Source organism: Caretta caretta, chromosome 8 (genome assembly GCF_965140235.1).
Source record: "Caretta caretta isolate rCarCar2 chromosome 8, rCarCar1.hap1, whole genome shotgun sequence".
NCBI lineage: Eukaryota > Metazoa > Chordata > Testudines > Cheloniidae > Caretta > Caretta caretta.
The window spans coordinates 11672553-11693403 of record NC_134213.1 but is presented as its reverse complement, the minus strand read 5'-3'; the positions used below and the strand labels follow the sequence as shown (position 1 = coordinate 11693403).

The 20851-nt window shown below is 41.9% G+C and overlaps 1 protein-coding gene across 1 annotated transcript; it reads right to left on the bottom strand.

Annotated features, from left to right (window-relative positions):
• Positions 1 to 444: 444 nt before the first annotated feature.
• Positions 445 to 16709, bottom strand: CXCL14 (C-X-C motif chemokine ligand 14). Its single transcript, XM_048861877.2, has 4 exons — positions 16219 to 16709; positions 15191 to 15296; positions 7260 to 7370; positions 445 to 1584 (listed from the first exon to the last, which is right to left on the bottom strand). Exons 1-4 carry the CDS (start codon positions 16280 to 16282, stop codon positions 1569 to 1571), a joined length of 297 nt encoding a protein of 98 aa, XP_048717834.1. The 5' UTR covers positions 16283 to 16709; the 3' UTR covers positions 445 to 1568.
• Positions 16710 to 20851: the final 4142 nt, after the last annotated feature.

Below are 20851 nucleotides of genomic sequence, written 5' to 3'. Positions count from 1 at the left end.
GCTGTACTGTGGATGGTTGATATTTTGTAAGTATCACAAATATCACTGACATCACACTTCAGTGGCATGTGGATTTCACGATGATCTTATTTTACTATTAGAAGAAACCCATTTTACTTTATTGTACACTATTTTTACTTTATTGTACACTGTTTCCTGAACTTGGGTGCTTTACCCTGCAACCCCTAGTAGTATTAAACATAACACCCACAAAGGCCTTCACATCCACTGCACTGGGAATGTATATCATTTTCACATAGGCAGGTTCTCTAGATTTAAGGTCCAGTCCAATTTCTACTGAGGTCAGTGAGAATGAATTGGCCATAAATGACATTCTCAGGATATCCACTGCTGCTTTGTATCTGAAGTTTCTTTCACTAACGTTGAAAAGTAATAAGAAGTGGACTGAGTTTCACAGTGTCTTAATGAAATTGAAAAACAGCCTTTGGCATGTTTAAATACATTTTATTACTTATTTTTCCATTTGTTTTTAGAAAGAAATATGAAATCTGCATGCAACTTTCTAAATATTTCAAACATTTAAATAGCAGATGATAATTTAGCAGTACAATACATTATACAGAAAGATAATATAGGGAGACTCCCTGTAGTATATTTACACATGAAAAGGTAGTTTTGTTATTTTATTTTTCAAAAGAGGAAAGCACTGCTTAATATTTAAGTATTACATTCAAAATTATGAATATGTTGCTTTGTGACCAAAACATATATATTTATTTTATATGTTTGCCCTCTCCAATCTTTCATAAAAAGATACCTTTCAAAGATTTTTGCTACAAATCTACAAAATCATATACAATATTCTTGAAAATTAAAATATCTGAAAACTGATGAAGCTGCAAACTTTTCACAAGAACCTCAGGTGAAAAAAGATCAAACACATTCTTAGAATAAAACTGCTCTAGAAATGTTTTCTAGTATATGTAAAACATTAAGTGGGGGTATGTAATACATTTCACCTTTCAGCAAGACCCTGTTTCATTAAAGAACAGATACAAAGTGATGTTCGTAGCCATTTGACAAGCCACTAAGGAACCTCATCTCTGCAGCTATATATGCCATGATACTTCAGTGGCATGTTACACAGCAAGCTGTTCCTCAGTCCCTACATTGTGCAGCTTCCACCATAGTTGGACAACATTACTAGAAACCCTAAGCACACCACTAAAGCTTTCCCAGTACAAAAGGATAAGGGACACCATTATATAATACCGCTACAAATATTTTTTGTCTAATGAGCTTATAAAGCTCGATTGTAATCATAGTGATGTATGAATGAATACAAAAAAAGCATTTATTTAAAATGAAAAGCATGAGTTTTCACAATCTCAGTATAAAGCAGACAGGTATGAAATTTGAAGTGTGCAAGAGACAAATCTGGGAGCCTTCCGCACACAGCTATAAAATGTAAAAACTGACCCTTGGTAAAAAGTGCTTTATAATAATATAGAATTTGTGTCTTATGTCTGTGAGAGAGAAATTCTTTGCAGAGTCCATTCCTTTAGTCAGCCAAACAAATTCAGTTCCTTTTACCAAGAGTTTTCCTCTTATTCTTCATAAACCCTGGGAAATAAAAACAGAGAGCTAGGTATTTAAGTCATTTTGATTACAGTTAAAACCTTCCCCACCATCCGGGTGAGTAAACACTAGGAGCCAAATTCTGCACTCTGGTGGAAATCATGAGGAATGTCACTAACTTCAGCAGAATCAGTTGTATTAGCACAACTGAAAGCAGAATTTGGTCCTAATTTTCCACTCTTCTTCCTTTCTTGAATGCACTGAGAGTGGTCAAATCTACCACTGAAAGGATTAGTAGGACATTTTAAATGAGGGAATCCACATCCAACAACATGTTTTTTTGCCCTGGGAAAAATACAAGCTAATATATGAAAAATATGTTGCTAGTCTAAATATTTAAAAGAAGAATTAATTAACTTTCCCTCTGTAATATTGCTGAAACATTCCAGGCATGCAGTCTCCACAGATTAAAACAATCTACAGTGGCATGGTTATAATTTGCCCCAGAGATATTTTGGGAACCCAGGAATTCATTTTTACACTACATTTGACTTTAAAAACCACTGACAGCTCATGAAAAAACATTCGATGGGCTTAATCCAGCTCCCACTGAAGTCATTAGCAAAACCCTCTTTGACTTTGATGGCAATAGCACTGGGTTCCAAACATCACATATTTTGTCTCTTCCCTAAACTTCTATTACAAGGGAGGCTCGGATTAAATCAGGATCTTGGTTTCTGAGAAGTTTGTCTGCTCCTGTTGCTTCTCTCTATATTCCTGCAGTTGGGCTCACTTAATTAATTGATCTTTAAATATTCATGGTAAATAGGCTCAATAGCCTGTGATGGGATGTTATTTGGGGTGGGATCATCATTTCAAAAACAACTGGATGTGCTGTTGCAAAAGGGGAATTGAGACTTCAGGTGGGGAATAAGCAGGAGGAGAAAGATAACAGGATTGTGCTGTGAGGCTGGAGGCTTAGGCCAACTGTAGGCTATGTATCAACTGAGAGTCTGGAAGGCTTACTGCTGGTGGAACATTATTATAATTAAGTTGTTAAAACTGCAGTAAAACATGGAGTGCTTGGACTTTCCTAAATGCTGGTGAATGGATGACTGTAATGCTCAGACACTTATCTCTGTGTTGCTCATGTTAAGAGTCATAACTGTACATGTGCTTTACATAACTCTCCCATGGCTGGGACAGACCTCATGATAACAAGAGCCATTAATCACTGCTGAGTTTCACCCATAGAAATGGCTGCATCCCTTAGGGGGCAGAGTGGTCAACTGACACCCATTGAAAAGCAACATGTCCCGAGGAAACTCCTTGATTCTCAGTACAGGAGGTAGGTACAGTTTACAGGACAATAAAGAAGGGGAAACTTCTACCCAGGGATGAGTAACACAGGATGACATCACCGAAGAATTACCTCCTGGACTCCCCCATCACCTTTTGCATCTGTTACCTCTGGGGTCAAAACAATCAGATGTTAGGGTTTTTGGATAAAAGCTGCCTACTGGAAGGACACAGGGCTTTATACTTGATTGGATCCTAAGAATCAAGGGCTTTGTCTCCCAAGTAAAGAACCTTTAGCTGCCACAGCTGGGATAAGCCTCAGAAGCTGAACTTGTAAGACTGTGTTACTTCAAACAGAAGTTTTATAAGATAATAACCTACGTTTGTCTTTGTCTGTCTGTGTCTTTAGTATTCTTAGCGTTGTGCAAATATCTCTTGCTTCATTTTCATTTAATCTATACAGCCTAAATAAGTTTATTACAGGATTGGACTGAGTTTTGCCTCATTGGGTAATCGAGGGAGATCTAAGGAGGAACTGACTGACCTGTGGTGTGTCTGGTCCTTTGAGAACCATAGAACTTGGATGTTCTGTGACATTACAGTGAAAGGGACCTAATTTCACAGGGGTCCACTTAGTGTCAAGAGGGACTGGGGTTTCCAAGGGGACTGTTGCAGTTCTATACTGAGGCTGGCAAAAGTCTAGGGAGTTAATAAGCAGTGCGGGAAGCTGGTGTGTCTAAGGAGTTAGAGTCACAGCTGGCACCGGGGTAACTTCCCTGTTAATAGAACAGTCTGCCCTGAAGTGGAACCCAGTCTTGAGATACCAAGGCACATGACACCTACTTCCATGGAGGGGAATAAACTGGAAAACAGACATGCAGATAGTACAATATAGGCTGGGGAGGACTCTCTAAACGGAATATTTCCCCAGGTTTACAGAAGGTGTCAGTATGCTGTCACTGTACTCAGAACATGCTGAGCAAATTCCTAGTTCTTTTAAACAGATGAATATGTGTAATTATATCAAATGAGGTGCAATTATAACCTACTCCTGCCCCTGAGCTGTATTTTGGGGAAGATGATGCGAGAAAGGGAGAACAGGTTAAATGCACAGTAGCAAGCGCACGGTCTGGAGATTCCTGGCCCATTCACGGGTAACTCCCTGTATATGGAACAATCTACCCTATACTGTGAAGCTTGAAAGACAACAGAGTTAGACAGGTATGGATGCTTTACTAAAATACTGTCCTGTTTGTTAACAAGGGGCTGACTATATAAAGCATGTTAATAAGGCAGAAGAATATGTCAAAGTTGGCATTAAAAGTCTGACAAACCCACTGACACAAGGAAATTCACAGATAAGGCTAAGAGCCCAGGCAGTGCCTTTATACCCAGACATCACAGCACGAGTGAGGCCATGTGATACCAGGACCTTTGCCTTGGCAAGCTTAAATCTAATGCGTCTTGTTTTTGTCAGCTTAAGGCAGATTGGTAACGTTACCTGATATTTAGCAAATCATAACCTTTCCAATATCTCACATGACTTATCTTGCCCAAAACACATCTTAGTTATGCCGTATTCATATCACAACAATATCTCTATGAAGAATATGGGGCATAGTGTCACAGTAAGATTCTGTGGCTTCATTTCCTTTGTTGTTTTAATGGTAGCCTTTACAAACAGTAAGGAAATATGGCGTTACATAATAGTTGACATTTCACAATGCATTCCATTTACTTACCAGCCCACAAACAGCTTATACAGAGCTGGCAGATAGGCAAAAATATCCACATGGAGTGGTGTCCCTTACATACAGTAATGCCATGAGCTTTCACCAGCCTGGCTATCCGCCCCGCACAATGGCAAACTTGTCATCCAGGAACAAGACGTTTCCACAAAAGAATTTGCATTTGCCCCTGGCTCAGTTGACTGAATTTTTAGGGTAGGGTTAGGGTGATCACATTCTGAGATCAATGCTGAAGTTAATGAGAAAGTTCTCACTGATTTAAATGGAAAAAGATTTGGCTCTATATTATTGCTACTTAAGAGATGGAGGATTTCTAAACATACGTGCCTGACCCAAAGCACATTGAAATCAATGAGAGTTTTCCATTCCATACCCTTTACTACATGACTAATTCATTCAGTGTGGTTGAGCTACTCTACATTCCATCTGATGTCCCCAGTCCGATTCTTTCATTCAGGCTCTAGAGTTGGTCTTTCTCTAGAGATTATGCTATGTGCTTTACGCGGTTAGCATTTATGTAAACATTCCACAGCTCCTTAAATCTTTACATGCTGTTTAGTTTTACATTTTGATTCAGATTTCTCCCATGCTGATTTCATTATACCTTTGATGATACCCTTTCTCCTTTCCTACCCTCTTTTCTAAAACCACTGTTGAGCATTTCCAAAATGTGAAGGAGAACGTTGCACTGGTAACTGTGTCCCCTCCAGGTGGCTCATGGAGCTTATGATTTGTATTTTGGGACCTGAAGCTTAAACGTAGAAATGAGAGAAAAGTCCCATCTAGATGTATTGGAAAAATCAGGGGCAAGTCACTTTTCTATTCCTTTGCAACGTCTTTCAACCCTATCCATTGTAAACTAAATACCACGAGGATATCCTCAGAGCTGAAAACTTGCAGTGGATCCAGGAAGTGAGATATGGCAGTATATGTTTGTGAAGGAGGCGTGCTTGATATTCTATTGCACCATCACAACAACAGGTGTAGATTTCAAAGGTGAGTGCTTAAATGGACGCAGTTTGAGTCCCCCATCTACACCACCTGCATAAATGGGATTTATGTAAGGAATTAAGTGGTGATTGGAGAGATGGGATCTAATGCACGCCCACAGCCAGTCCCATTCCTAGGGGAGGTAAGAGTGGCCACTGTTGCTCCATAGCCCAGGACAGGCACTGGATCCAATGTAAGCCTGCATCTGGTGGTTCTTCTACAGTGCTCTACTCCATGCCAGCATACTCAGAGCTCAGACAGAGACAACTTTCCCCAGCATACAGCGGGTGCAGAGAGCTGCGCACATCAGCACATCCCCCATGCTGGGGTGCTGCACAGGTTAAGCGATATTCTACCAATGAGTGAATTTAAACCAGTGGGAGTAATATTTGTGCTCAAGGGTATGGTTACTGGAGTTGGTGGTAAGATCTTTCACTCCTCCCAAGAATATCCTTTAAGTTCTGTATACAGTAAGTCTTCCCTTTGCTACTCTTTTCCTGCCAAAAGAAATGGGGAGACTAGCTACGGGGGGTGAGAGGAAATGGAGCTTTCTTACACTCCCTGCCTTAGCTCTTCAATTAATAATGAGCTCTAAGAAATCACTGGACATCCCTACTAAGGGGAAGATTATTACAGGGCACCCAACTCCATTTCAGCGCCAATGGGGTGGTGGGCAGCTAACTCCCCTTTGTTCCTTTAGACTTCCTCTTAATTATTTACACAGACAACATAATCCATTTTAAATCTGGGTGTTCATTTATGTCTGTGTTTCTTTTCTGTTTATCACTGATGGCTCAGCTTGTGCAAAAGCCAGGTTGGCAGGGGAAAAGTAGCATTGCATCCTGCAATCAAGCCATAGAGAGTTATATCATGAAATTACAGCTTGGTGAAAATGTGCTAAAATCTGGGTAATCAAATATAGGGTGATAGTGTTTCCTAGTGCTTAGAGCATGGGACCTGAACTCAGGAGACCTGGTTTCTGTTCCCATCTCTGCCACCGACTTTGTGTTTGACCCTAGGCAAGTAACTTAGCCTTTATTTGCTTTGGCTTCCTCATCTCTGATTTGGAGGCGATAAGGTGTAACAAATGTTGAAAACAACAGATAAAAAGTATGGTTCAAGTGCAAAGTATTACTGTTTATTCTCAGAGCAGCCTATCCCTAGGAATACACTGCATTAAGAGGAATAAACTAGGAATAAACTGCATTCCAAGCTGGTTATATTATTTTACTATTTACAGATGTAATTTGTGGGTTTTATCAAATAAATCGATTGCATTGAATTGATTGTTTAGGGTATGAGAATTTTATTGTAGGCATTTAGACAGTAATCTCAAGATCTTAATAGTATCTAACCTTGCACCGCATTTTTCACCTTCAAGCTGTGATGCGTTAAAAAAATAAAAATAGACCCAGAAGCAGCTAAACTAATGGGCTATCTGTAGCATTTTATTGAGGAGAGTCGTAGCCATTTCAGTCTAATTAGTATTTGTTCCATATTCCAGAGAGGGAGAGAGCCATTTGGACTATTACACCTAATTGTTCTGTGCTGCCATGTCTCAAGTATTCAAGCAAGAAAGGTACGTTATTTCCCAAAAGGAACAAATTTGGTTACCTATAATGACATCACTTTTTATCCCAGAGAAAATAGGAGCATCTTTTGCTGAGTGAAATTAATACTCACCTGCGTTTCTCCTTCCATATTGTGTACCACTTAACTAATCTCTTTGTGCTTTGGAGTTTGGGATGCAAGCAGTGCTGCTGTCCTCCTCTGAACCGTGACTGCATAGTTACACTGAAATGGAAAAGGAATGATCACTACAGAAAGATCTTGAATAACTCACAATGGTCACTGTGAACATTTCATAAAAACCCAACTGGCTCTCTCTTGCGCTCGGTATTTCATTCACATTAATGAGAGTTGCACATGTGCACTGAGAGGATAACAAGCCACTATGTTCCATGGTAAAATCTGAATTTGCAGTAATAAAACTTCTGGTGTAGCTCCATGGTCCCCAATGGAGTTAGGCCAATTTACACCAGCTGAGCTGCCCGTAATTTTTAATCAACAATTGAACTCCACCATCTATCAAACATTTATATTGGGGTTTAATAACAGATTTAAATAACATGGTCAATTAGGGCCCAGTCCTGCAAACCTTTACTCAGACAAGTAATTCTAGCACGTGCAAATGCTACTTGGAAGAATAAGGATTAGACCTGGATCACTGACTTTGTATGCAGTAATGCTTTCATTAGCAGTACTTGTGTGCTTTGCAAGCTTCTGGAGACCCAAAAGGGTCTAGCCTGGGGCGCAAGGAAGACAGAAGTCACCTGGGACCATCTCTAGCTTCATCAGCCTGCTGTCCGATCCACTCAAACTTGCCCATAGCTGCACTGGAGAGGAACCACACAAGGACTGGAAAAAAGACACTGAAAGGCACCTCATCCTGGAAATAATACTGGGCAAGGAGGCAACACATGGCCGATTTACTTCCTTGCCCTTCTGGTTTCCTCCTACTCTGTCCTTTGTTTGAGTGTCAACCATTTAATGCTGGTTAATTAATGGTCTGTCATGTTCCAGGTGATGTCATGCTTTCACTGACAAACCAGCAGAGCTGGTCTAGAAATGGGAAAATAACTTCATTAAAACATTTTAAATTTCAAAGTTGCTTTTAGTTCTAAGGATTCAAAATGGTTCCATTTTCCACTTCTGGCAACTTTTTCTGTTATGTTTTTACCAAATTTTTTATCCAAAATGTTCATTTTCTAGAAACCTGGTTTTTAGTATGGAACCACAGTTTTGGTTAAACTAAAACATTTCAAAAAACAATTTAGAATATTAAGTTGGTAAAAATTTCTGTTGAAAAAATTCCAGGAAAATGAAATGGAAAATTCTGAGATTGTTGAGAATTTTTCACAAAAATTTCATTTTTGAAAAAGGGGCCCATTTTTGGATGAAAATACCTTTTTGTACCTTTTTTTTTTTACCCAGTCTACAAATCAGCAAGGGATACCACAATGCAAAGTTCAGACAAAGGACAGAGAGAGCGGGTTGAAACGTGGCCTTTTCTTCAGCTCTGGCTACTGGACTGAATTCTTGGTTGGAGCTCCACAGGGCTGGCCCAGGGTCTGAGTATGTCTTTCACTGACTAGTCAAAGAATGGGGGCTGAATTCTGGCTTTGCTTAGTTTTGCTCTCAGTAAAAGGCAAACTAATGCTGCAAAAGCACAAGACATCAAATCACTTGTATCAGAAGCAAGAACAATAGGGGCGGGAAAAGGTGTTAAGGGTCTGTGTGCATGCTGGGGGAGAGGAATCAATGCTACAACATACAGACACTCTCCTCATACAGTAACTCCTCGCTTAACGTTGTAGTTATGTTCCTGAAAAATGCAACTTTAAGCAAAACGATGTTAAGCAAATCCAATTTCCCCATAAGAATTAATGTAAATAGTGGGGGTTAGGTTCCAGGGAAATTTTTTTCACCAGACAAAAGACTATATTATATATATGTATACACAGTACACGTTTTAAACAAACAATTTAATACTGTAAAAAGCAATGATGATTGTGAAGCTTGGTTGAGGTGGTGGAGTCAGAGGAGGGGATATTTCCCAGGGAATGCCTTACTGCTAAATGATGAACTAGAACTCAGCTGAGCCCTCAAGGGTTAACACATTGTTGTTAATGTAGCCTCACACTTTACAAGGTAGCAGGAATGGAGGGAGGGGAGACAGCATGGCAGACAGAGACAGAGACACACACCCTGTGTGTGTGTGTGTGTGAGAGAGAGAGAGAGAGAGAGATGTGCATTGCCTCTTTAAGTACGCTGAATCACTCTACGTAGATTGCCTTTTTAAGTAGACCAGGAAGTTGAGACAGCAGCTGCTGTCAGCAGGCTCCCTCTGACCTGAGCCCTGTCGTGTCCCCCCGCCCCCCAGTTAACGCTCTCTGGAGATGGGGTAAGTGAAGGGCAGGAGCAGGGGGGAGCGGGACACCCTGACATTAGCCCCCTTCTTCCCCCTCTTCCCCCCAGCAAGCAGGAGGCTCCGGGACCAGCTCCAAGGCAGAGGGCAGGAGCAGCACACAGCAGTGGGGGGAAGGACAGCTGAACTGCCGGCAATTGGTAGCCTGCTGGGAGGCTGCCACACAGGGAACTTAGGGGAGCGGGGAGCTGATGTGGGGGCTGTTGGTCCACCCTGGTTCCAAGCTCCCACCAGCTCCCTCCAACGGGCTGCTCTTCCTGCAAGCAGTGGACAAAGCAGGCAGCTGCCAAACATCATAAGGGAGCATTGCGCAACTTTAAACGAGTATGTTCCCTAATGGATCAGCAACGTAACAATGAAACAACGTTAACCGGGATGACTTTAAGTGAGGAGTTCCTGTACCGTGCGCCTCACTAAGATCATTCCTGCGTGGTTCAATCCATAGAGAACACTTTCTCATTGAACTGAATGGGAGAACTGAGACCGGTGGGCAGTGAGTTTTAATGGAATCAAGATTGAGGAATAGTAGTTGCGTCCAATGGTTATTGTCCTGGCAGTGGGATTTGTGTGTGTGTGTGTCAGCGGGGGGGGCGGGAGGGGAGATATGAAATCAGAACTCAGTCCGTGCTGTTTGGCTGAGGGAGTGTACAGAATATTTTCATAAAATGACAAACTAAACCACAGTAGAAGAGGTGCAGGGCCTCTGGAGAACAACGGTGCATAACTCTGCTTCAGAAAAGTGATCCAGGGCAACTTTATTTGCACTGATACCATGTTAACTCTGTGCTGGGGCAAAAACAATCCCGAAGGCTCGGCTTTCTTTTGAAGGGATATTCCAAATTCCTAATAGGTTTTTGGATGAATCCATACAGTTAAATCATCCTTTAATGACGGATGCACTCTTTTGCCATTGTGGTTTTGTATAGTATATGGGTCATGGGTAACCCAGTTAGCACCTCCTATGACTGCCAACTGGAGGCCAGCCACTAGAAGAGACTTTGTCAATTAACCGAATTCCTCATCCTGTGGCTGCACTTGTTCTCTGTGTGCATATGATTCCTGCACATTGCCCCAGCCGAGTTAACATTGGTGTTGGGAAGGCTGCAGCTCCCCCAGGTGAGCCAAATGAGAGTTACCACATGGGCAAACCTGTACGCAGAGAGCTTGGTTAATCTCAGCTCGCGGTCATTCTGCATATTTTACAGCATCCACTTCAAAGACAGTTTTGCAACAAGTCTGATGCTGAGTGGCTTCCTGCATATTTGTGTCACTCTGGGATTAGGGTCGTACCCCAAGGGACCAAAGGTAGCTGTATAGTATTTTTGCCAGCCCCTAGGATTATGAGGTTGGATGGGGATTGGTCCACTTCCCTAATTTATGCTCATCTGATTACGGCTTCAAGGGGCCATTTGACAGCTAAAAATAGTTAAAGCTACATTCCTTTGCCCTGGCCATTCTCTCTATGTTGGGGAAAGTAATCAAATGGCATAGTGCTGTTATGATGGCTCAACTCCTTAGTCAAGGGGAAATCTCAGCTGGCTGGATCTATCAGGTTCCTGGCTGCTTTGCCCAACTACAAATTGGGGACAAGAGAAGAAGGTCCAAGCCACCACATAGCCATGTGGCTGAGCTGGGTAACACATTTTAGAATCAGGGCTAGTATGTCCAGCTTTTGCATAAAATCATCTGCATATTGTACCAAGCAGCTTTGGTATATCTCTTCTCCTATATACAGCCATAAAGCTTCTTGTACACAAAGGTAAGATGTGTTCTAGGAAGTTGCACTGTTTCCATCTGCTTTTTAAATAGAATAAAGAAACTCTTATCTCTGTTGGCAGTTTCCATTATCACCAATAAGAGTTCTTAAGTCTTTGAGCAATATATAGCATATAGTATGTGTGTGTGTGTGTATGTGTATCCAAATGTTTGTGAGTGATAGGAACTGGATGGAATATAAATCAGCGTAGAATTTTGTTCATTATGTTTTTAATAATAGGGTGATCTGGCTGCCATGAAATTAAAGGGGAGTTTTGCCATTCTGTCAATGAATTAAACATTCTTCTCACAAATATTTAGCTGAATTCACTTTCAAGCTGTCTACACTTCCACTACTGCAACTCAGCTGGTGGTAGCAATGGTAAAAGCGGCAGTGTAGACCAGCTGCTTGGGTACTGGCCACCATGCTGGCTAACCCTGCTCAAAGCAGGTCTAGATAACACAAAGGGGTCAGGGATTTGCTGTCTTTCACAAACTTTTCCAGTTCTACTTACATATTTTATGTCATTAGGTGAATCTCTTCCAAACAGTATATTCCAGTATTCTCCCATCTGCCAGTCACCCTACAGTTTACACACTTCTTCCATGTAAATAGACCGGAGAACGGTCAGGTTTATAGGGAGGGTTGGAGGAGAATCATTAACTGATTTTATTTCCTCAACAACAGCCACAAAAATCCATTTCAGGAATCGGACTCTTCTGTGTCTTGTAGTGAAACTACAGTATCAATTGCTTCTGGTCACAGCTCCCTCCAATTGTTCCAATGTCCCCCACTTCTCTCTAGTACTGATTTCAAGTTACACTGAAGTAGATAAGAGTCACTCCCTACAAAAGCACTAATGACAACATCTCTGCCTTCTCCTCCTCTTATGCTGGTGTAAATCAGGAGTAATTCCACTGAAGTCTTAAATTCTCTCTCCACAGAATAGGAATGGCCAGCTTGTTACAGTACTTGGGTGCAAAAGCAGAGTAAGGCAAGGTAATAGAAAAAATAACAAGGAGTCCTTGTGGCACCTTGTAGACTTAGAAATTTATTTAGGCATAAGCTTTTGTGGGTTAGAACCCACTTCATCAGATGCATGGAGTGAAAATATTGGAGCAGGTATAAATACATGAAAGGATGGGGGTTGCTTTACCAAGTGTTAGGTCAGTCTAACGAGATAAATCAATTAACAGCAGGATACCAAGGGAGGAAAAATAACTTTTGAAGTGGTAAAAGAGTGGCCCATTACAGACAGTTGACAAGAAGGTGTGAGTAACAGTAGGGAGAAATTAGTATTGGGGAAATTAAGTTTAGGTTTTGTAATGACCCAACCACTCCCAGTCTCTATTCAGGCCTAATCTGATGGTATCCAGTTTGCAAATTAATTCCAGTTCTGCAGCTTCATGTTGGAGTCTGTTTTTGAAGTTTTTTTGTTGAAGAATTGCCACTTTTAGGTCTGTTATTGAGACCAGAGAGACTGAAGTGTTCTCCTACTGGTTTAAAGTAATAGAGGTTCTCCAAATTTGCACAGCTATACTCAAGATCAGAGCTTAGGTTGAAAGCTAATTCTTTTGCCAAGGCATTTTAGCAAAAACTAAAGTATTTTATATGTTTTCCTGACATTCTTATTGAAAATGAGAAGTTGCACTAATGAGGTTCTTTTCATGCTCACAATTTCCCCTTCTCCCCTTGGCTGCCAAGTCTGGCCCTACTTCCAGTGCTCGGGAGCAGATGTCTCTCACAGACTTATCCCGGCAAAGCTTGTTATTGTTTTCTTGACAGCACTTCACCATCCAGCTTCTGCTGGCATCTTGCTTGGGGAGAGCAGATTGCTGCTTGCCTTTCCAGCAGCCAATCATACTCCAAGGCACAGACTGAAGTCTCTCACTGCACAGAGTGGTGTAGCAAATTCTCCAACTGCTTCTATGCTGCTGCATGTTTCAGCTCCTTTTGTTAGCCCCAGGTGATTGACATAAAATAGAAATGACTGTTTGTACCCGCTGGCTGGGAAAGAGGGCCCCGCTCCTGACTGGAGGACATCTGGATTCTAAATATTATTACCCCTTTGCCAAAGATGCCTTTCTCTCTGACAATTCAAAGTGTTGTTTATTTAAGCCCCTGTGAGAGTTCAAAGGGTCGTTGGTTCAAAATGTTTGCTCATCACGTTTATTTCAAATGACTAGTTTGGAACCTGAGAATTGACTTTGCCTTGGGCAGCATGCCTCTCTTTTACAATTTAAATATTTTTTAAAAATTACTCAAGCATTGATCATCTAAATATAAATATGTTCTGGGTTGCGTTAGCGAAATCCTGCAACTTCCAAATCCTGCTTTCGGTTACACTGCTTGTAAATCTGGGGTAGCTGCTTTGAAGCCAGTGGGTTCAATTCTGCCCTTATTGAATGGGGAGTTTGGCCATTCACTTCAAAGCAGGCAAGATGGGGCCCAATCAGAGTAACTAAAAAAAGGATTTGACCCAGAGTTTCCATTGGTGTAACTGAGAGCAGTCTGTGTTTTGAAGCGATATACATCTATTGCAGTGTGATATATTACGTCATCTTTCTAAGTGTAAGTAAATTTGGTAACATTAACTGGTAAGGAACAAATGCTACAAGATATTCAATGCCTAGCCTTTTTGGTGACGATCTGACAAGCAGCTAATAAGAACAGATTTAAAAATATTATTAAAGCTAATGTTAAAAAAATGATATAATACATAGGTTGAGAAACGAGTGTCTGTACATCTTCTGTCCTTGCAGAGCAATGAAGTCAGTAGCAAAATAAGTCTTTTCAGCTATTCTGACCCTATGGTTCTTTTGCCGGCACACAGCCTGGTTTGTGTTTTGTGCAAAGCCTTTCAAACACTTTTACAATATACAAGACAAGATACATTAACACCCTTCCCCCCAATGCCATTGTTTTAATTGTTGCATCCGATGAAGTGAGCTGTAGCTCACGAAAGCTTATGCTCAAATAAATTGGTTAGTTTCTAAGGTGCCACAAGTACTCCTTTTCTTTTTGCGAATACAGACTAACACGGCTGTTACTCTGAAACCCATTAAAAGAAAAGGAGTACTTGTGGCACCTTAGAGACTAACCAATTTATTTGAGCATGAGCTTTCGTGAGCCACAGCTCACTTCATCAGATGTGTAAATAAATAAATTGGTTAGTCTCTAAGGTGCCACAAGTACTCCTTTTCTTTTTGCGAATACAGACTAACATGGCTGTTCCTCTGAAATCTGAAACCCATTGTTTTAAACTGTAATACATCCCACTGATCTAATCTTCAGAGCTCCCTTTGACTTTAGCTTATCAATTGTTTCCGTTGAGGTTTCATTGCAGCATCAATCAATGCATGGCTATTTGCTTATACAGATAGTTGAATTTTGCAAGAAAAATGTCACTTTCAGTTATAACCCACGCAACCCCACTGAAATCAAGGGAATTGTATGAGTGTAACTGAGACAAAAATTTGCCCCAATGCATTTGGATGATTCTTCGTTACTCAAAACTTTTGTGGACCAAATTCTGTTCTCATTTGTTACTCCCCATGTAAATCCACAGTAGCCTGAGTTTAGCATTCTGGATTTACATCTGGGCAGCTGAAAGTAGAATTTGACCATCATCATTTGTTAAACTAATAATTACTATCATAAGCAATATTCTTTAGATATTTATAGTATTAAGCAGATTCTCCTTTACTGACATACTACAGATAGGATTTGTTCATGTAGCTACATATTTTCTTATGGCTAACATGTTGGAAATTTGTATATCAGGAAATTCTAAAAAACAAAGAAGGAGGTTGCAATACAGGGAGATGCAATTCACTTGGTACATAGTAGAAAGCATACATGAACACTTACATGATCATTTTTTCCTTACAATGTGGATACTTTGGTTTGATTTCCAGCTTCTGAACAGCAGAGAATCTTATCTTAGGACCCTTTCTTGAGCATTTGCACTTTGATCCTACAAGAGAAAGTATTTATCATTTGTGTACAGAGTGACAGTGTACCAATTGCAGTTTAATTTCCCCCCTCCTCATTAGCTTATGTAAATATACAGATTAGTCATGTTTTAAAAATCTATGAAAATTTACACTTTGGGGGGTTGTTGAGCTGAAAAGGGCAATATTTTCCTCCTGATTTACCACAGAAAGGTTTAGTAACTCCCTGAGAAATATATGTTAAAGTACTGGAAATGTTGTGGTAAATATACACAGTACAGCAATGTGGTTAGTGTTGATTTTTTAAAGTGCACCTGCTGTGATTAAACTAAGCTTTAACAAATGCAAAAGGAAAGAGCTAAAGTCTGTTGTAAAGTTGAATAAGCTTATACAGCTCTCGGTTTTTGTCTTCACTCTACTTTCGCAACTAGAACTTGGGGGGACTCTAAATTGTGCTTCTGAATTTCTTACTTGCACAAGTTCTAAAGGTCTATCCCAAGCCTGACCAAATCCGAGTTTTGTAAGCGTCATTTTCATGGAAAACTAGAAAACATCTCTGTCAGAATTTCACCCTCAGTTCAATCCATTATACTGCATCAAGCTAAATTCTGCACACTTTCAACCGCACAAATCTGGGGTAACGCCATTGATTTCAGAGCATTTACCCCAGATACACCGTGTACCAGAATAAATGGGCTGTAGAACTGTAACTGGGGGCACAAGGTTGTCCCCTGTGTTTTACCACTACTTACACCTTAAAAAACAACAGCCTTGGAACTTCCTTCCGCTACTATCAGATTCATCATATCAATTCTTCCCCATGCAGACTGAGGACAACAATAAATCTCATTATAGTATTTCAAGGAGCAAACACAGAATACTGAGGGGAAAAAGAATCACTGGAAAGAAGTTTAAATGGGGGATAGGTACAAGAAACTAACTTACCTTCTGCAGTGGCTAAGCACATTACAATGAACAGCAGAAGTAAAGCTGCTGTCAGGGGCTTCATGGTAAGACCTCAGGTATCGAAATAGCTCACTTATATAATCGGATTTCGCTTCTGGGCTTTGAGCAGATGCACTGATTCACCGGCTTGATGTTGCCAGGGCAGGAACTTTGAGAACGTCTGGATTCCTTTCTCTTGCTGCTGCTGCTGCCTTGTCTGAGCTGCCTCTGCCTCTTTCCTCCTCGTGTCCTCCTTTAAAACAGCTCCTGCTGCCCTTCCTGCGAACTCATTAATATGCAGAGTGACTTAACTCACTGCAATTTCTCCATACAAGGGAGGGTGGGGATGGAAATGATCCTAGCCAGGAGATCGGATGGATTTATTCTTGGGAAGAGAAAAGGAAAGGGGGAAAAAAACATTCATTAAATCAACGGGCAGGGGGAGGAAGATGTGGAAATCAGGTTCTTTATACATTTGCCAGGTATTTTTGACTCGTTGTGCAGGTGGCGTGAGCCAACTTGTGCGGGGTTCGCAAAGAGTTGGGATGTTGGCTCCATTCTGTCTGTGAAAAGAAAAGGAGGACTTGTGGCGCCTTAGAGACTAACCAATTTATTGGAGCATGAGCTTTCGTGAGCGACAGCTCACTTCATCGGATGCATTCAGTGGAAAGTGAATTCAGTGATTTCTGTCTGTGGTGGGTGCATTTGTCCGACGGGAATTGCGTTGGTCTGAGCTACATTTTGAGATTGTTTATAAGCAATGAAGGAGCTAGAGAAATGACAGCTTTCCTGGGAAACTCCCATTGGCAATGAAAATAAAGTGCAGAATGGGAAATTTCACCTGGTGAGAACTCTTGCTGGGTTTTTTTTTATTTAACGTTCTTCAACTTTACCAGGCTTCCAAATTTAAGAGAGCTTCTGTGAATTAAATGGACAAAATTGTCCCTGTGGGGGTTAGCACAGAGAGTGTTTCTGGGAGCAAGGTTTATTTGAGGAGCAATTTATTGCTTTTAAGGTGTATTTGAGCAATTTGCTCTCTCTCTCTTTCTCCATATTTCTGTTTCAGGATCAGTTTCTGATCTCAGTTCCACCTCTCTATATATGGGATAACTCTTTTAAAATGAACAGGATAAGTCCAGATTTATGCCCATGTAAATGAGATGCAGTAAGATCAGAGTCAGGCCCACAGTTTCTTTGTTAGTACTATATTTTAAATAACTAATACTAGGAGTTGTAATGAATGCTTCTCCTATTCCTCTGTTAATCTTGGTCTTTCACATCAGACTTCCTTTGACTACACACAAACCACACACACGCCTTTCCCTCCTTGTTTTATATATGTTTATTTACTTGTTTATAGGACACCTATCATCAGGTTACTGAGTGCTGTACAACAAAAGCCAAAACATTAATATTAATTATAGCCTTTAACCATAACCATTATTACTAACACCAACCCAAACCAGCTGAAATCCCTATCCACCCAGTCACTTGTGAATAACAACCCCGATTTCAAACCCACATATTCCTAAATCTGATGTGTTCCCATTCCATGTTAAGTTTTCTACAGCATTGTTATTCTTGTGTCCCTCTTTTTGAGCCTCCATCCTGCCCTACGTTTCATGCTCGGGCATTGGCAGGTTGAGGAGTACGTGCATAACACACATACACAGCACGTTGAGCACAAGCTCATGATGCAGTTGTTTTGTTCTGCATGTTGCCTTTCATGTGAGATGTGCTGACATGCCTGGAACATTCTGAGTCTCCTGCAGGCTCGCTAATGCAAATATGTGTTAATATTTCCTTTCTGAGAGACGTGCTGCTCGTGTACAATGGACAACGGGGGTGTGTGTATGTGTGTGTTAGAGAGAGAGAGAGAGAGAGCACAGGCTGAGGCGCGTGGCAATGAACTTGCCAGATGAAGCACAAAGCTTTGGTGGGCTTGTTTGCTACAGCTCACACAACTAGTAAATGCTTTGCTGCAGCTTTAATAAACAGGGCTTTGAAAAGCCTCAAACAAGGAAGCTTCTGCAGGACAATGATAAAATTTGAGGGAAATTCTTGAGCTCCCCCAAATTAGGGGATCTCCTGATCTTGTATGACTTCCGGTGGGGTTGTTGTCGAGACAGCTGTCAGTTCCCATCAAGTTAAGCACCTCCCTGCTCTGGTCCTGCTTCCTGGGGAGAAATTGGGCTTCTTATTGTTGAGGGGATTGCCACAAGCCAAGCAGTGCCTTATCAATGTGCGTAAGGCCAGCTTTGCTAATATCTATCTGAGGTAGTTCTAAGGAGCCTTTTGCCTTGTGTAACAGAGTGTGCTGGCCTTTTTCAGCTGGTGAGGGAAGGCATGAGACCAGAACCTCTCTGTTCTGGAAGTTCATGATAAAGGCAGCCACTGAGGAGGAAGATGTCTTGACAAGGAAGTTTGGGAAGCAAACCCCGAACTGTTGCCTTTCTTCAGAGCCTAAAATCAGAACTTCAAAGTACAAGGTGGACTAAAGAACCCCTTTCTTCTCAATGCTGAAGAGGAAATGCTTGTCATCTGGGAAGTGTAGGCCACCACAGCTTCCTCTTCTTATAACAGGAAGACATTGGGAGGAAAAGAGTTTCTCCAGGGGAAATGGAGAACTGGGATTCCTCAGAGACTTGTCACAGATCTCTGGGGAGAATGAATGATTGCAGAGACCTTTGGGAATTAGCACCCTGAGAATGGGAGAACCTTTTTATTCCTCTTTTATTGGACTTCGACAGTGATCATCTGGGGGAAGTCTGTGACCTCAGAGAGCCTGAGGACAAGTACTGTGGGAAGGGCAACTCATTCTTTATTGAGCTTTGCCAAAGGGGGGGGGAAGGAATAAGTCACCCCTTAGGGTTTATTTTTGAAAAGACTCAATATGTGTGGTGTTGTGTGGATGGTAACCTGCCATTCTCTGCATCCTAATAAAGTGGGGTAGAGAGCTCCAGAAATATTCCTTTAGATTTGGTTGCTTTGTGCAAGCAAATACCAAACTGATTATGAAAACGTGTTGATCGAGTTTTAATATATCTGCAGTGTGCATCTCTGAAAGCTGGTGAGACTCAGTGAATACACACATTTTAATGCACAGATGGTGACAAACACTTTGTTATATAGGCTTTTATGGTGCCTTTTAGAGAACCAAGGAAGAAGTCTACCACCACTCCATACAGAAAGGGTTCTATCCTGTGGGAGCCAGAATCAGTCACTTGTTGATACAGTGGTTCCTCGACAATTTAACAAGATTTGTTTCCTAGAATTTTTTGGTAGCCCCCATATGGAGAAGCAGGGAAAGTGGCTGTCCACCCGAGTGAAGTCGGAGTTCAGAGCACAAACAGCTAGTGTGCTTCCCATCACTAAAAAACGCAGAGAATTCTCCTGCCATCTTGAGTACCTTCTTCCCTGATTTCTGCTCCCCTGAAGCATTCCTTTCAACACCCCAGACCATCGCAAAACAGCTGATCATGTATAAATGTTGTTTTGGCACCCTAAGCGGGGAATATCACATCATAATTAACAAGGGCTATCCAGTGCCCTCAATTCCACGCATGTGGCTTCCATTAACATCTGTGCAACATGTTTAGACAGCAGTTCATGTCCCCAAGAGAGCATAGCAATATCTTTACTGGTAGCATATTGCAGTCTCCGACTTGCTAATTAGAGGGACATTGTCACTGATGACAGGTCCGACATTTAATCTAATTAAATATTCTTTTCAATTATTCTTTCCAGTGCCCTAGCCCAGCATAAAGCTCCCTGGCAAACTGCAGAGAGGGCCTGACTTAGTGCCTGCTGGTGAAAATAGAGCCACCGAACAGGCCAACCACAGCTTGCCAGCAGGGGCTCGGTGAATTGCATCAGGGGGCTCACAGCAGCAATTGCCCAGTCGGCTGGATCCTCAGACTGGCGGGAGGGAGGCTTTGCCCACACTCCCGAAGCAGGCCCTGACAAGGAATGCACAGAAGCTGCTTTGGAAGCGGCTAGCAGGCTAATGGGGTTTTCAGAGAAGAGAGCACCCAACAATTAACTATTGGGTCACTGAGGGTATGTCTACACTGCAATCGAAAACCCATGGCTGGCTCATGCCAGGCCAGCTGACTTGGGTTTGCAGGGCTTGGGCTGCCGGGCTACTTCACTGGTGGGTAGACTTCCAGGCTGGGGCTGGTGCCCAGGCTGTAGGATCCTGCGGGGTGGGGAGGTCTCAGAGCTCGGGCTCCTGCCTGAGCCCGGAAGCCTACACTGCAATTAAACATCCCCGCAGCCCAAGGCTCGGGAGCCCAGTCACCTGGCACAGGTCAGCTGCTGGTGTCTAACTGCTGTGTAGACATCCCCTCAGGATACAGAGTGAGGCAGTGACCTGGAGCAGGGGAGCTGAGTCACTCTGGATGCAGAGGTGTGGCAGTGACCTTGGGGTAGGGTTTGGGTTTAGGGTTAGGAAGAGGGTTAGTGGACCCCTCACCCCACTTTGGCCAGGCTTCTCTCTCCCTCCTAGCTGGGTTCCTTGCCTGCCCAGGTCCCCTCAGATGGGCAGACTGGAGGGGGAGGGTCCCAGCTGTGTGTACAGTTTGTCCTACATAAGCAATGAAGTGTGCAACCCTCTAGGGCTTATATCAGTATA